Below are 15860 nucleotides of genomic sequence, written 5' to 3'. Positions count from 1 at the left end.
TATCACATTTAATGTCTTATTCAACTGGCTGTGTCCCAAAATAACCTCCTCTCTTCTGTCCCTTCCTGCCGTCCTCCCCTCCCCGACTTTCCTCTGTACTTGAAATAAATGCCTTCCCTTATTATCTCTATTCCACTGCTCCTGCCATCTCTGCACCATCACTGTATATATCAGTATTTTTGTATTTTCCTTGCTCATTGAAACTTCAACATCAACATCCCCACTACTAAGTGCTTGTTTAGCCTGTTCATCTACTGCCTCGTTCCCCTCCACCCCCACATGGGCTGGGACCCAACTAAATCTTATCTGAATACCCATCTGTTTAATCCTGCCATTGGTTTGTAGCACCTCATAAAGCAGGTCTTGTCTGCTACGTGAGCTAAAGGACTGGAGACTCATTAACACTGCACATGAATCAGAGCAAATAACTACTCTGTCTTGTTTGACTTCCTCCATCCACCTCTCCAAGTTTCTCCCATATAACCTTAAGCATACCTCATCTCCCACCTTCCTCCTGGTAAAGAACACTGTTTGAGTTTTCTCTACAGAGAACCTGAATCCCCACATTAATGCCCACCACTCTACCTCATCAATTGCTTCCTGTACCTTCCTGACTATGTATGGCACATTTCTTCCCCTCTTCCATAAGGCCCCATCATCTGCAAATAACGACCTCCCTATATCCGGCTGTACTTGAGAGTAAACATCATTGATCATGATTGAGAACAACAGAGGACTAATCACGCTCCCCTGTGGTGTACTGTTATCCACCAAGTAGCTGCCTGATAAAGACTTCCCCACCCTCACCTGGATAGACCTTCCAAACAGGAAATCCTTTATCCAGTTGTACGTTCTTCCTCCTACCCCCATAATATCAAGCTTGATTAACAACCCCTCCTTCCACATCATATCATACGCCTTCTCCACATAAAAAAAAGACAGCTACAACAGTCTCCTTGTTCAACTGAGCCTTCCTGACTTCTGCTTCTAAGCAGAGCACTCGATCCATATTTCCCCTACCCTTCCTGAACCCACTCTGATGTGGCGATACTAGCCCTCTGCTCTCCAGGAAGTAAGTTAGCCTCTCCGTAATCATACGTTCCATAATCTTACATACATGCGATGTTAAAGCTATTGGCCGATAGCTTGTTGGCATCGTGGGTCCTTCCTGGGCTTCCGGATTGGTACCACTACTGCCTCCTTCCAACTGCCTGGTAGTTTCCCCTCCTCCCACACTGCTGTACAACACCAATACCTTATCCAGTGCCTCATCACTAAGATGGGAAAACATAACACAGCACACCTCATCTTTACCCAGCCTTACCTATTGCTCTTTTCACCTCTGCCCTGGTAAATGGTGCATTCAACGCATCATTTACATCCTCCCTCCTATCCAGAACTCCAGGATGCTCCTCTCTTGTGTTCTCTCTACCCCTCTGCCCCTCCTCTGACAGATTTGCGGAGCTATGCACTTGGACAAATGCTTTGGCCATCATCTCTGCTTTCTCCTCATCTGTTACTGCCACATCCTCCCTATCCACGGTTTCTAGTCACCTATACACTTCCTGATAAACTATTACAATATGCATCATATTTATGAATATAAAGAAAAAAAAATACAAGTGTAGAAACAAATAGTTTACAGCCCCGCCTGTGTAGTGTTTTTCTCCATGTTTGAAGAATGTCTAACTTAATAAACTACATTTCCCAAAATACATTGCTCTGACCAGGGTCGCTGTTTTGCAGAGAAAGCAGAATTCTGAGTACGGAGTCTAAAGTGTTGGCGACAGCGAAGTGTTTCTGGAACGTGATTTCGTCTGCAAGGAAGATACGATGTGTGCTCGGATGCTGTCTGGCGGCCGCAGGTTCGGATTCGGTTTCCGAGTTCCGAGGGAGTGTCTACAGAGCGCTGGACTCGGATTAGCGGAGAGGCGGGAGAGGCATGCTTCAAATTCAGAGGTACTGTTCCATCAACCTGCAGGGCAAATTTCTACAGCTCACTAAAAGCCACCCAAAACGTTACAATTCTAAAGGATTTGTATATGCAGTTGGCCTTGTGCTAGAAAGATTGAATATTAATTTCAACCTTCTTTTGGTTAATTTTTTCATATTTTAATAATTTAGCAGACGCTCTTATCCAGAGCGACTTACTGGAGTAATTAGGGTTAAGTGCCTTGCTCAAGGGCACATCGACAGATTTTTCACCTAGTCGGCTCGGGGATTAGAACCAGCGACATTTCGGTTACTGGCACAACGCTCGTAACCACTAAACTACCTGCCGCCATATATAAGATCTCGATGTATTTTGTTATCAAACTTTGATTTTGTTCTTATTTTGATGCATAAACTATTGCAATATGACAGAACAGTGATCATGTGGTCCTCTGTAGCTCAATTGGTAGAGCATGGCGCTTGTAACACAAGGGTAGTGGGTTCGATCCCCGGGACCACCCATACGTAAAAGTAAGTAGCTTTGGATAAAAGCGTCTGCTAAATGGCATATTATATTATATGTTTTTCTTGCTCCATATTGTTTCCCCCTCTTATTTGTGGCACACTTGGTCATGCAAATCAAATCTACATCTGTCCCAGCAGAATACCCCCGAGCCTGCACAGATCCCCTCACTTGACTGGCTGCTGCAGATTATGATTTTATTAAAAGCATGAGAGTAGTGGCTTCTGTCATTGGGTTATAGATAGCCCTGCCTCAGATCCCTTATCTCAGAACGAATCTTTTGAATGAACACTCCATCCCATTCATACTCCGATTCTCAGTTCTAGTGAGATTTCATTTCATAATTTAGGCTGCTGAAGATTTATTGTAAAATGTAATAGAATGTTATGTCTTTCTCCAAGGCTACAGCACCCCACTGCAAGTCAGGGTCCTTCACCGAAATTCACCTTGGATAATAGTATCCCTGTAAAAAAGTTAGGGGTTGAGTACTAATCAGTTTTAAGAGTGGCATATAGTATTTTATTTAGACCTGGTTTACACCTCTCACAGCTATTTACTGTAGTAAATAATGTATGTAGGCCTATTGTTCACTCTTTACAGTAGATGCATAAGAGGAGGTAGAGAGGCATCCTGAACACTGAGCACATCGTACCTATCAAGCAGTAGAGATTAGCAGTGTTCGTTTTGACTGCAGAGAGAGAGTTAGGGAGAGGTGACTTGGACTTGTTTCGCAAAAGACCTGTAAGCAGGCCAACATCAGCCCCCAGAGTGCACTGCTCACTGCCCAGTAATAAGAGCAAACAGTGGCTGGGTTAAAGGTCAAAGGTGACAGTAGAATAGAGTAGAAGAAGTCTACATAATAACCTGGGTGCATTTATTACAATCGCGCACCAGACTCATACTGTACACTGTGGCTGCTGAAGGAGACTCATTTATCACCGACATTATTACTGTTATATATTATAGGACGATGACCTGTATTTTTGTATGGTTATGTTATGGTTATGATAATAACATTAATCTTTCCAGTCAGACCTGCTGCTGTCCTCCACACAGTTATATGTTCTCACCTACAATGATATGATAATCAGTTGTATGTATCAGTTACATGAACTTCCATTACTTTACATGACTGATAACATTACAGTAATGGCATTATAGCAGTGACAGCAGATCATACAACAATAACAAGTGTTTTCTTTCTGAACCAGGCCTCTATGAGGAAGACTGCTCTGTTTGACTTCCATCTGGACCAGGGAGGTAAGATGGTGGAGTTTGCTGGATGGAGCATGCCTGTCCAGTACAAAGACAGCCACATCAACTCCCATATGCACACTCGCCAGCACTGCTCCATCTTCGACGTCAGCCACATGTTACAGGTGAGAGGGATTTCACTATGCAGATTTGGGAACTGTCAGACATCCGGTGCTTATTGTATTGGCTATAGCATCCATTTTGTGTCTCTCTATCAGAGCAAAGTCCATGGAAGAGACAGAGTGAAATTCATGGAGTCTATGATTGTTGGAGACATAGCAGAGCTGAAGGACAACCAGGTGAGACAAATGTCTGAAAGCAAAGGCACACACATGCATGGCCACACACAGACACAAGCACATACACACACACTCACTCTTCGCCCACTTTTTTATCTCCAGGGCACGCTCACCCTCTTCACCAATGACAAGGGAGGAATTAATGATGATCTCATCGTCACCAAGACAGACCAAGGCTACCTCTACGTGGTGTCCAACGCTGGCTGTGCAGACAAAGACTCCGCCAACATGAAAGTCAGTAGTCTGCAAACATCCAAGTTTTGGATGGATTTGTAATCCTTTGATAATATGTCATGTCTGTATGTGTTTCATGTATCTGATACTTTCTGTGCTTGCTGTAGGCTAGATTGGCAGAGTTCAAAGCTGCTGGCCATGATGTGGATCTGGAGTTTCTGGAGGAATGTTTAATTGCTGTTCAAGGTAAGTTATCTTATGCAGTGCTTAATTTGAGCCGGATCCTGCCGGAACAGGATCCGGCACCTCTCAGATTTGACAAAGTTTGTTCCGGCACCAATTTGGCCAAATCCAGTACCTCTCGCGGCATGATTTATTAATTATTTCACTGTTCGCACTGTAGACATTCTAATAAAAGCGATCAGCGTTAAATCAAGTTGCCTCCTCGTTATTTCTCCCACCCCGCAGAAAGACCATCATGTAAAAGCGTGGTGATCCTTCTATGTAATCATCCTATCCTGCCAGACTGATTCCAGACCTGCTCTCTTACAGTGGGGAAGAAAAGTATTTAGTCAGCCACCAATTGTGCAAGTTCTCCCACTTAAAAAGATGAGAGAGGCCTGTAATTTTCATCATAGGTACACGTCAACTATGACAGACAAATTGAGAAAAAAATATCCAGAAAATCACATTGTAGGATTTGTAATGAATTTATTTGCAAATTATGGTGGAAAATAAGTATTTGGTCACCTACAAACAAGCAAGATTTCTGGCTCTCACAGACCTGTAACTTCTTCTTTAAGAGGCTCCTCTGTCCTCCACTCGTTACCTGTATTAATGGCACCTGTTTGAACTTGTTATCAGTATAAAAGACACCTGTCCACAACCTCAAACAGTCACACTCCAAACTCCACTATGGCCAAGACCAAAGAGCTGTCAAAGGACACCAGAAACAAAATTGTAGACCTGCACCAGGCTGGGAAGACTAAATCTGCAATAGATAAGCAGCTTGGTTTGAAGAAATCAACTGTGGGAGCAATTATTAGGAAATGGAAGACATACAAGACCACTGATAATCTCCCTCGATCTGGGGCTCCACGCAAGATCTCACCCCTTGGGGTCAAAATGATCACAAGAACGGTGAGCAAAAATCCCAGAACCACACGGGGGGACCTAGTGAATGACCTGCAGAGAGCTGGGACCAAAGTAACAAAGCCTACCATCAGTAACACACTACGCCGCCAGGGACTCAAATCCTGCAGTGCCAGACGTGTCCCCCTGCTTAAGCCAGTACATGTCCAGGCCCGTCTGAAGTTTGCTAGAGTGCATTTGGATGATCCAGAAGAGGATTGGGAGAATGTCATATGGTCAGATGAAACCAAAATAGAACTTTTTGGTAAAAACTCAACTCGTCGTGTTTGGAGGACAAAGAATGCTGAGTTGCATCCAAAGAACACCATACCTACTGTGAAGCATGGGGGTGGAAACATCATGCTTTGGGGCTGTTTTTCTGCAAAGGGACCAGGACGACTGATCCGTGTAAAGGAAAGAATGAATGGGGCCATGTATCGTGAGATTTTGAGTGAAAACCTCCTTCCATCAGCAAGGGCATTGAAGATGAAACGTGGCTGGGTCTTTCAGCATGACAATGATCCCAAACACACCGCCCGGGCAATGAAGGAGTGGCTTCGTAAGAAGCATTTCAAGGTCCTGGAGTGGCCTAGCCAGTCTCCAGATCTCAACCCCATAGAAAATCTTTGGAGGGAGTTGAAAGTCTGTGTTGCCCAGCGACAGCCCCAAAACATCACTGCTCTAGAGGAGATCTGCATGGAGGAATGGGCCAAAATACCAGCAACAGTGTGTGAAAACCTTGTGAAGACTTACAGAAAACGTTTGACCTGTGTCATTGCCAACAAAGGGTATATAATAAAGTATTGAGAAACTTTTGTTATTGACCAAATACTTATTTTCCACCATAATTTGCAAATAAATTCATAAAAAATCCTACAATGTGATTTTCTGGATTTTTTTCTCCTCATTTTGTCTGTCATAGTTGACGTGTACCTATGATGAAAATTACAGGCCTCTCTCATCTTTTTAAGTGGGAGAACTTGCACAATTGGTGGCTGACTAAATACTTTTTTCCCCCACTGTATTTGTACATAGAGGTTATGGGGGGAGGGCCAGTGGGGTAAGTAGCTGATCTTGACACAGGTCTTGGTAGTGGTGGTCAGCTAGTGAAGAGGTCCATACGTAATCACGTCACGTAGCCTAGTCTAGTCGTCTCTCTACTGAATTTGAATAATGGGAAAGCCCCCCCAAAAAATGTATAAGAAAAGGCAATCGAGTTTGACATTTTTCAAGTCCAAAAATCCAGAGAAAGATGGTGAATCGAACCCAGAACGAGCCAGAGAACTGTCAGTGCCGGAGGAGAGGAGTGAGGGGCAAACTGTTCCTGATGGAGATGCTAATCCCGCCAGTTCAGCATCACCACCGGCACCTCCACTAGCTAGTAGGCCTACTAGCGAGTCAGACTCAGCGGGAGAGGAAGACTGGGAGCTGGGGGGAGGGGGGCAGTGCATCCACTGACGAAGTGCTTGGAGCAGGTGCAATTTGCAGTTCAAGAACAAGCAAACATATAACCCCTGGCTTGTCATGCAGAATTCAAAGTTGGGCTGTACAACATGCAGAAAGGTAGGGAGCTTCGGTCTAGAAACGACTGGAGGGATTAAACTAGCAAAAGAGTGGGTGGAACGTACAGTAAATTAACATCCTATGCATCAGACGTATAAAAAAAAAAAAGAACCCTCAGAAGAAAGGTTTTTGAATATGCCTGAACCAAGCCACATTTGGTGGCAGCAAGCCTTGTAGACAAGGCTAAAGAGGACACCCAGGTTATAGTTAACACTACAAATTAAGCACTGCTCTTATGGCAACAGTTCAACTCAGTATGTTTACATCTGAAGGTTCCACAACGTTGTGCCCTCCTGAACATGGCCCTGTGTTAAAGTAGTGTTTGACCTGAGTTGTATTCATTAGGCACCAAATGGAAGAAAACAGACTGAAACAGGGAGCGACTACCTGAACTTGTCCAATAAGAAACTTTTTCCATTGCAAAACATTTTGCTACAGTGTACACTAATGAATACAACCCTGTACATGTCCTCCTCAGGTCCCTCCATGGCCAAGGTGCTCCAGTTGGGTCTGACAGATGACCTCAGCAAGCTGACCTTCATGACCAGCACCCTGGCCACAGTGTTTGGGATCCAGGGCTGCAGGGTGACCCGGTGTGGCTACACCGGAGAGGACGGAGTGGAGGTGTGTCTTTCACTCTCTCTTTCTTAGTACTTCAGTAGAGGTGGATGTTTTTGTGTGCTCTGTGCATTTCTTTCAAGTATCCTTTGTCTGAAAGTAATAGGCCTTTGTAAACAATAATGTGTTTGTTTCCCTGTGTTGCAACCTTTGTAGTATTAGTCATTTCCTCCTCCTCCTGCTCAGATCTCAGTGCCTAAGTCTGGCGTGGTGGCCCTGACGGAGCACCTGTTGGGCAACAGTGAGGTCAAGCTGGCCGGACTGGGGGCACGAGACAGTCTGAGGCTGGAGGCAGGCCTCTGTCTCTATGGCAACGACATCGATGAGACTACTACCCCTGTGGAGGCAACCCTGGTGTGGACTATAGGTGACTCCTCAATATTATACACTCCCTTATAGAGCATATTAGTGTGTGTGTGTGTGTGTGTGTGTGTGAGTGTGTGTGTACAGTACCAGTCAAATGTTTGGACACACCTACTCATTCAAGGGTTTTTCTTAATTTTGACTATTTTCCACATTGTAGAATAATAGTGAAGACATCAAAACTATGAAATAACACATATGGAATCATGTAGTAACCAAAGGAGTGTTAAACAAATAAAAATATATTTTATATTTGAGATACCTTCAAGTAGCCACCCTTTGCCTTGATGACAGCTTTGCACACTCTTGGCATTCTCTCAACCAGCTTCACCTGCAATGCTTTCCCAACAGTCTTGAAGGAGTTCCCACATATGCTTAGCACTTGTTGGCAGCTTTTCCTTCACTGTCCGACTCATCCCAAACCATCTCAATTGGGTTGAGGTCGGGGGATTGTGGAGGCCAGGTCATCTGATGCAGCACTCCATCACTCTCCTTCTTGGTAAAATAGCCCTTACACAGCCTGGAGGTGTGTTGGGTCATTGTCCTGTTGAAAATGATAGTCCCACTAAGCCCAAATCAAATGGGATGGCGTATCGCTGCAGAATGCTGTGGTAGCCATGCTGGTTAACCCTCCCGTTGTCCTCATATTCTGTACACACCCCGTGTCCTCCGGGTCGAACTGTCCCGCCTTCAATGAAGCCCCAATTAGCACATGTGGGACAGTATGCATGTGCACAGGCTTTGCAGATATATTTGTTACACCTGCAGCACACCATGTGTGTTTTGGAGTCCTTCTTGGGTGGGCAGATCTGACACCTCTTACTCTGCAGTGTGCTCAGAAGTGCCACATTCTTGTTTTTCTTTGGCAGGTAGGACACCAGAGTGATGGTGGGCATGAAGGCGAACTTGGACGAGAACACCTCTCGTCCCTTTGACGCCAGCAGTGCAGGTGGGAGCTCAGGTATGTTCTTTCGAACCGTGCCAACCATGGTGATGTTCCTCTGGAGGAGCTGCTGTCCGAGTTCATAAGAGGTGAAGAAATTGTCGCATGTCACATTGCGGCCCCTAAGTCCCTCGGTCACGTTAAGCACGACCCGCAGCCCCTGCTTCTTCTCTGGGCCTCCGCCGGTGGTATTGCCGGTGTAGACTTGCATCTTCCAGGCGTAGCTGGATTTTGCGTCGCAGGCCACCCATGACTTGATCCCGTATTTCGCCGGCTTGCTTGGCATATACTGCCGGAAAGGACAACAGCCTTTGGGAGGGGGGAATGGGACAGAAGAGATTGTTAGCAATCGTCGTCGCCAAGTGCTACTATTATTACGAGTGTCGGTGTGTCACAGAACACAGGCACAGAGGTGATGGTCAGTGAACAGTGGTGTGTGGGGGAAAAGAAACAAACAGAATACTTTTATTACGTATACACTACCTCTGAATGAAACCAGTTGCTCGTCCACTGTCACCTCAGGCCCTGGGTTGTAGAGACCACTTGTCCCACACCTCTCTTATGGCTGCCAGTTTGTCAGTCGCACGTCTCGCGGGTCTCGACTGGCGGTCGTCGAACCGTAGCAGTCTCGAGAACGTGTGAAACACTTTGAGCGGCATGGTGGCACGGAATATCGCCCTTCCGCTCTCCGCGTCCCACAGACTAGCCGCCGCCTCGCCGCGTGACCTGTACACGCCGGCTAAGATCAGCAGCCCTATGTAGGCAAGCAGGTCGGTCTCGTCCATCCCTTTCCAGTCGTCTCCGTATTTTCGAACCCCCTCCAGATTTGTCATGTCCATGACTATTTCATCTATTGCTCGTGTGATGAACTGGTGGAACGTTGACGCAATGTCGCAGCCCTGCCCAACTGCGTACGGTGTAGGTCCGCCGGGGTTGGGGGTCGCCACCGTCGTCTCGTTCTCTGCCAACCTGCCCGGTCTCTCATATGCCACCGAGGACCATTTGATTTGGCCATTTGATGTCGCTCCTTCGCCTTCGCCCGTTTCCTCCTCTCGCTCTTCCTCTGAACACGAGGACGACGCGTCATTGTGCTCAGGGTTGTATTCCTTGCAGTCTTCCTCTTCTGACACGTCTTATGCTTTCTCCTCCTCGCCGGAATCGCAGTAGTCTTCTTCTTGCTCCACATTTGATGAACATATCTGCTGTAGGACCTGTTCGGCGGTGAACAAACGGACACTCATCGCTTCGGGCGCCTTGGCTTGCCGGTCAATGCAGCCTGTCTTCTTTGGCGGACCGGGGGAGGGGGGAGGATGGCTCTGGACCTCTACCTACCGCAGTATTAGTATATTTTGGTTTCCCCACAGCCTCCTTACATGGTCAGGAATGTCGACAAAGCAAAGTCTGTCACTTTTCATACATTACAAAATAAACTAACACTAAAACACACCACAGTAATTCTCCAGGGATCATTTTGACCCCAGGACAACGGGAGGGTTAAGTGTGCCTTGAATTCTAAAGAAATCACAGACAGTGTCACCAGCAAAGCACCCCCACACCATAACACCTCCACCTCCATGCTTTACGGTGGGAACTACACATGCAGAGATCATCCGTTCACCCATACCGCATCTCACAAAGACACAGCGTTTGGAACCAAAAATCTCCAATTTGGACTCCAGACCAAAAGACACATTTCCACCGGTCTAATGTCCATTGCTCGTGTTTCTTGGCCCAAGCAGGTCTCTACTTCTTATTGGTGTCCTTTAGTAGTGGTTTCTTTGCAGCGATTCGACCATGAAGGCCTGATTCACACAGTCCCCTCTGAATAGTTGATGTTGAGATGTGTCTGTGACTTGAACTCTGTGAAGCATTTATTTGGGCTGCAATTTCTGAGGCTGGTAACTCTAATGAACTTATCCTCTGCAGCAGAGGTAACTCTGGGTCTTCCATTCATGTGGTGGTCCTCATGAGAGCCAGTTTCATCATAGCGGTTTTTGCAACTGCACTTGAAGTTCTTGAAATGTTCCATATTGACTGACCTTCATGTCTTAAAGTAATGATGGACTGTCGTTTCTCTTTGCTTATTTGAGCTGTTCTTGCCATAATATGGACTTGGTCTTTTACCAAATAGGGCTATCTTCTGTATACCCCCCTACCTTGTCACAACACAACTGATTGGCTCAAACGCATTAAGAAGGAAAGAAATTCCACAAATTAACTTTTAAGAAGGCACACCTGTTAATTGAAATGCATTCCAGGTTGAGAGAATGCCAAGAGTGTGCAAAGCTGTCATCAAGGCAAAGGGTGGTTATTTGAAGAATCTCTAATATAAAATATATTTTGATTTGTTTAACACTCCTTTGGTTACTACATGATTCCATATGTGTTATTTAATAGTTTTGATGTCTTCATTATTATTCTACAATGTAAAAATAAAGAAAAACCCTTGAATGAGTAGGTGTGTCCAAACTTTTGACTGGTATTGTATGTCTGTGTTTGTGTCTCTGTTTGTGTTAATTGGGTTGTTTGATGGACTTGCAGGAAAGCGGCGGCGTCAGGCGAAGGATTTCCCCGGTGCGGAGATCATTGTCCCCCAGATAAAGACGAAGACGGCGAGGAAGCGTGTGGGCCTGGTGTCCACGGGACCCCCTGTCAGACAGCACACCCCCATCCTCAGCCCAGAGGGAAAGGTCATAGGTCAGTTAGAGCATCTCTACTAGCTATTACAAGATACAAGAACCATCAATCAATCAATCAATTTTATTTTATATAGCCCTTCTTACATCAGCTAATATCTCGAAGTGCTGTACAGAAACCCAGCCTAAAACCCCAAACAGCTAGTAATGCAGGTGTAGAAGCACGGTGGCTAGGAAAAACTCCCTAGAAAGGCGAAAACCTAGGAAGAAACCTAGAGAGGAACCAGGCTATGAGGGGTGGCCAGTCCTCTTCTGGCTGTGCCGGGTGGAGATTATAACAGAACCATGCCAAGATGTTCAAAAATGTTCATAAGTGACAAGCATGGTCAAATAATAATCAGGAATAAATCTCAGTTGGCTTTTCATAGCCGATCATTAAGAGTTGAAAACAGCAGGTCTGGGACAGGTAGGGGTTCCATAACCGCAGGCAGAACAGTTGAAACTGGAATAGCAGCAAGGCCAGGCGGACTGGGGACAGCAAGGAGTCACCACGGCCGGTAGTCCCGACGTATGGTCCTAGGGCTCAGGTCTCTCAGTTGGCTTTTCATAGCCGATCATTAAGAGTTGAAAACAGCAGGTCTGGGACAGGTAGGGGTTTCGTAGCCGCAGGCAGAACAGTTGAAACTGGAATAGCAGCAAGGCCAGGCGGACTGGGGACAGCAAGGTGTCATCATGCCCGGTAGTCCTGACGTATGGTCCTAGGGCTCAGGTTCTCAGAGAGAAAGAGAGAACGAGAGAATTAGAGAGAGCATACTTAAATTCACACAGGACACTGGATAAGACAGGAGAAGTACTCCAGGTATAACCAACTAACCCCAGCCCCCCGACACATAAACTACTGCAGCATAAATACTGGAGGCTGAGACAGGAGCGGTCTGGAGACACTGTGGCCCCATCCGAAGAAACCCCCGGACAGGGCCAAACAGGAAGGATATAACCCCACCCACTCCGCCAAAGCACAGCCCCCGCACCACTAGAGGGATATCCCCAACCACCAACTTACAATCCTGAGACAAGGCCGAGTATAGCCCACAGAGGTCTCCACCACAGCACAAACCAAGGGGGGGGCGCCAACCCAGACAGGAAGATCACGTCAGTAACTCAACCCACTCAAGTGACGCACCCCTCCCAGGGACGGCATGAAAGAGCACCAGCAAGCCAGTGACTCAGCCCCTGCAACAGGGTTAGAGGCAGAGAACCCCAGTGGAGAGGGGAACCGGCCTGGCAGAGACAGCAAGGGTTGTTCGTTGCTCCAGCCTTTCCGTTCACCTTCACACTCCTGGGCCAGACTACACTCAATCATATGACCTACTGAAGAGATAAGTCTTCAGTAAAGACTTAAAGGTTGAGACCGAGTCTGCGTCTCTCACATGGGTAGGCAGACTGTTCCATAAAAATGGAGATCTATAGGAGAAAGCCCTGCCTCCCGCTGTTTGCTTAGAAATTCTAGGGACAATTAGGAGGCCTGCGTCTTGTGACCGTAGCGTACGTATTGGTATGTACGGCAGGACCAACTCGGAAAGATAGGTAGGAGCAAGCCCATGTAACGCTTTATAGGTTAACAGTAAAACCTTGAAATCAGCCCTTGCCTTAACAGGAAGCCAGTGTAGGGAAGCTAGCACTGGAGTAATATGATCAAATTTCTTGGTTCTAGTCAGGATTCTAGCAGCCGTATTTAGCACTAACTGAAGTTTATTTAGTGCTTTATCCGGGTAGCCGGAAAATAGAGCATTGCAGTAGTCTAACCTAGAAGTAACAAATGCATGGATTAATTTTTCTGCATCATTTTTGGACAGAAAATTTCTGATTTTTGCAATGTTACGTAGATGGAAAAAAGCTGTCCTTGAAACAGTCTTGATATGTTCGTCAAAAGAGAGATCAGGGTCAAGAGTAACGCCGAGGTCCTTCACAGTTTTATTTGAGACGACTTTACAACCATCAAGATGAATTGTCAGATTTAACAGAAGATCTCTTTGTTTCTTGGGACCTAGAACAAGCATCTCTGTTTTGTCCGAGTTTAAAAGTAAAAAGTTTTCAGCCATCCACTTCCTTATGTCTGAAACACAGGCTTCTAGCGAGGGCAATTTTGGGGCTTCACCATGTTTCATTGAAATGTACAGCTGTGTGTCATCCGCATAGCAGTGAAAGTTAACATTATGTTTTCGAATAACATCCCCAAGAGGTAAAATATATAGTGAAAACAATAGTGGTCCTAAAACGGAACCTTGAGGAACACCGAAATGTACAGTTGATTTGTCGGAGGACAGACCATTCACAGAGACAAACTGATATCTTTCCGACAGGTAGGATCTAAACCAGGCCAGAACTTGTCCGTGTAGACCAATTTGGGTTTCCAGTCTCTCCAAAAGAATGTGGTGATCGATGGTGTCAAAGGCAGCACTAAGGTCTAGTAGCACGAGGACAGATGCAGAGCCTCGGTCTGACGCCATTAAAAGGTCATTTACCACCTTCACAAGTGCAGTCTCAGTGCTATGATGGGGTCTAAAACCATCATAATCATACATAACAAATGTATTATACCTACTTAGGATCAGGATACCACCTCTGATGATTTTTGGTTATTGTTTATCTTTCAGTAGGCCTACACTGTAGTGTTATTTAGGCCCAACTGTGACACTGTTCCATTGAAATGCAGTTGTGTGTGGATTGCTTTTGAGATTAAATTCAACTTTATTTTCATCTGTTTTTTTTCATCAGGTGAGGTCACCAGTGGTTGCCCCTCCCCCTGCCTGAAGCAGAACGTTGCCATGGGTTACGTGGATGCGCCGTATGCCAAGAATGGAACTCCCATTCAGGTGGAGGTGAGGAAGAAGGCAGTGAAGGCAGTGGTCACCAAGATGCCCTTCGTGCCTACAAACTACTACTCTGGCCAGTAGATCTGTCTCTCAATGGACACCCAGCTTATGAGATCAGCCTGCTTTGCCAGTGGACAGTGACCTGAACAGACAGACCTTCTCCCACTGACCACCAGAGATCAGTCTATCAGTCTATCAGAGCAATGCTTGCCCCTTGTGTTTACCTCGATCAGTGACACTCAAACCTGAAGGACTGCAAGGCTTCTTTAGCAATAGAGAATGGGTTATGAGTGTGTGTGGCCTTGCCTGCACCCACAACTCAACACAACTATAAATACAGCTACACCCTTGACGATGAGGCTTTTCACTCCTGTTATCTGAAGCTTGTTCATGGTCTTTAGACCACAGTGAGTTGTGTGAATGAGCCATACGGTTTGAAGGACAGGGAAATCACTGACTCACAAAAGCAGCATAACATGCTATGTAAACCAAGAGACAAAGCAGGATGTCACATGTAGAGGACTAGTGTGAAAAATGTGTTTTTTCCTTTCTAATACTAATTAGATGTTGAATCTAAACGTGCATTTTGCAGGCTTAGTGACACAATGACGTGTGTTACATAAATGTTTACCAATTGCTAACTGAAATACTATATATCAGCAGGACCAAACTCTCCATATGATTCCAAATTGTGATATTTTGTCATTAGGCTTCTACAATGATCCTAGTTGTCACATTCCCAACAAACTAAAACTAAACAATACAATACATGGTATGTAGTGGCAGGTAAACGCAAGTAAACACAGTTCATCCTCTTTTTTTTTTCTTCAACAAATTACGCACCTTTTACGGAAAAATTAATTGAAAGTATAGAGACCTTTACTTTTTTCACCTATTTTTTTTAACCACTAACTCACTGATGATATGCAGTAACGTGTGGCCAAAAATCAGTACCTTTCTTACAAGAAAACTTTAGAAACTAGAAGTGGAACTATTGGAATGTAACTTAGAGGTGTTTGTGGTCTTGCATATCCCCTGTACTACTGAACTATTGTCTCAATGTTTTGAGATTCACATGTGAATGCCTTAAGTTGTATAACTAGGTAATTATATAGTTTTTGTATCTAGCACCCTTATATTTTCCTTGTAATATAGGTTGTAATTCACAATATATTACACCTTTGCCTTTGTTGTGGAATGCCCTAACTTTGTAGAAATTGCTTTGCATTTTTGGAGGTCACTATTTTCATGTCATATGACTCCACTAGATCCAAGTTAAACATGATCTTTCATTAATCCCATTTGCCAAAATTCGCTCATTAACTGGGAATACAATTACCATATTTGTTTGGACTATATTCACTTTTTATGCATGCATTAATCAATGGAGATTGATTAATGCACTGTGTTTTGTCCTTTTAATTGAGATTGTGTTGTTTATACATTAGTATATAAATGATTAAACACGATAAAAGGCACAAAATAAACCAAGAAATTCGTTTCAAACTGCTAGTGTAATTTCCATTCCTCACTACACAACTCCTCAGA

At 45.0% G+C, this 15860-nt stretch overlaps 1 protein-coding gene across 1 annotated transcript; it reads left to right on the top strand.

The window, feature by feature from the left end:
• The first annotated feature begins 1751 nt into the window (after window positions 1–1751).
• Window positions 1752–15815, top strand: LOC311147295 (aminomethyltransferase, mitochondrial-like). The gene is made up of 9 exons (XM_084183981.1): window positions 1752–1959; window positions 3667–3834; window positions 3928–4008; window positions 4111–4242; window positions 4350–4428; window positions 7355–7500; window positions 7681–7861; window positions 11342–11497; window positions 14215–15815. Exons 1-9 carry the CDS (start codon window positions 1834–1836, stop codon window positions 14391–14393), a joined length of 1248 nt encoding a protein of 415 aa, XP_084040107.1. The 5' UTR covers window positions 1752–1833; the 3' UTR covers window positions 14394–15815.
• Window positions 15816–15860: the final 45 nt, after the last annotated feature.

This window comes from Coregonus lavaretus (genome assembly GCF_964263955.1).
Source record: "Coregonus lavaretus genome assembly, chromosome: 20".
Taxonomy (NCBI): domain Eukaryota; kingdom Metazoa; phylum Chordata; class Actinopteri; order Salmoniformes; family Salmonidae; genus Coregonus; species Coregonus lavaretus.
The sequence above is the reverse complement of the archived record's forward strand: the minus strand, read 5'-3'. Positions and strand labels throughout refer to the sequence as shown.

Coding starts and splice junctions, on each gene's coding strand:
- LOC311147295 (XM_084183981.1), top strand. CDS start 1,834: ATGTGTGCTCGGATGCTGTCTGGCGGCCGCAGGTTCGGATTCGGTTTC. Junction 4,009..4,110: donor CAGAGCTGAAGGACAACCAG/GTGAGACAAATG, acceptor TTTTATCTCCAG/GGCACGCTCACCCTCTTCAC. Junction 4,243..4,349: donor AAGACTCCGCCAACATGAAA/GTCAGTAGTCTG, acceptor TGCTTGCTGTAG/GCTAGATTGGCAGAGTTCAA.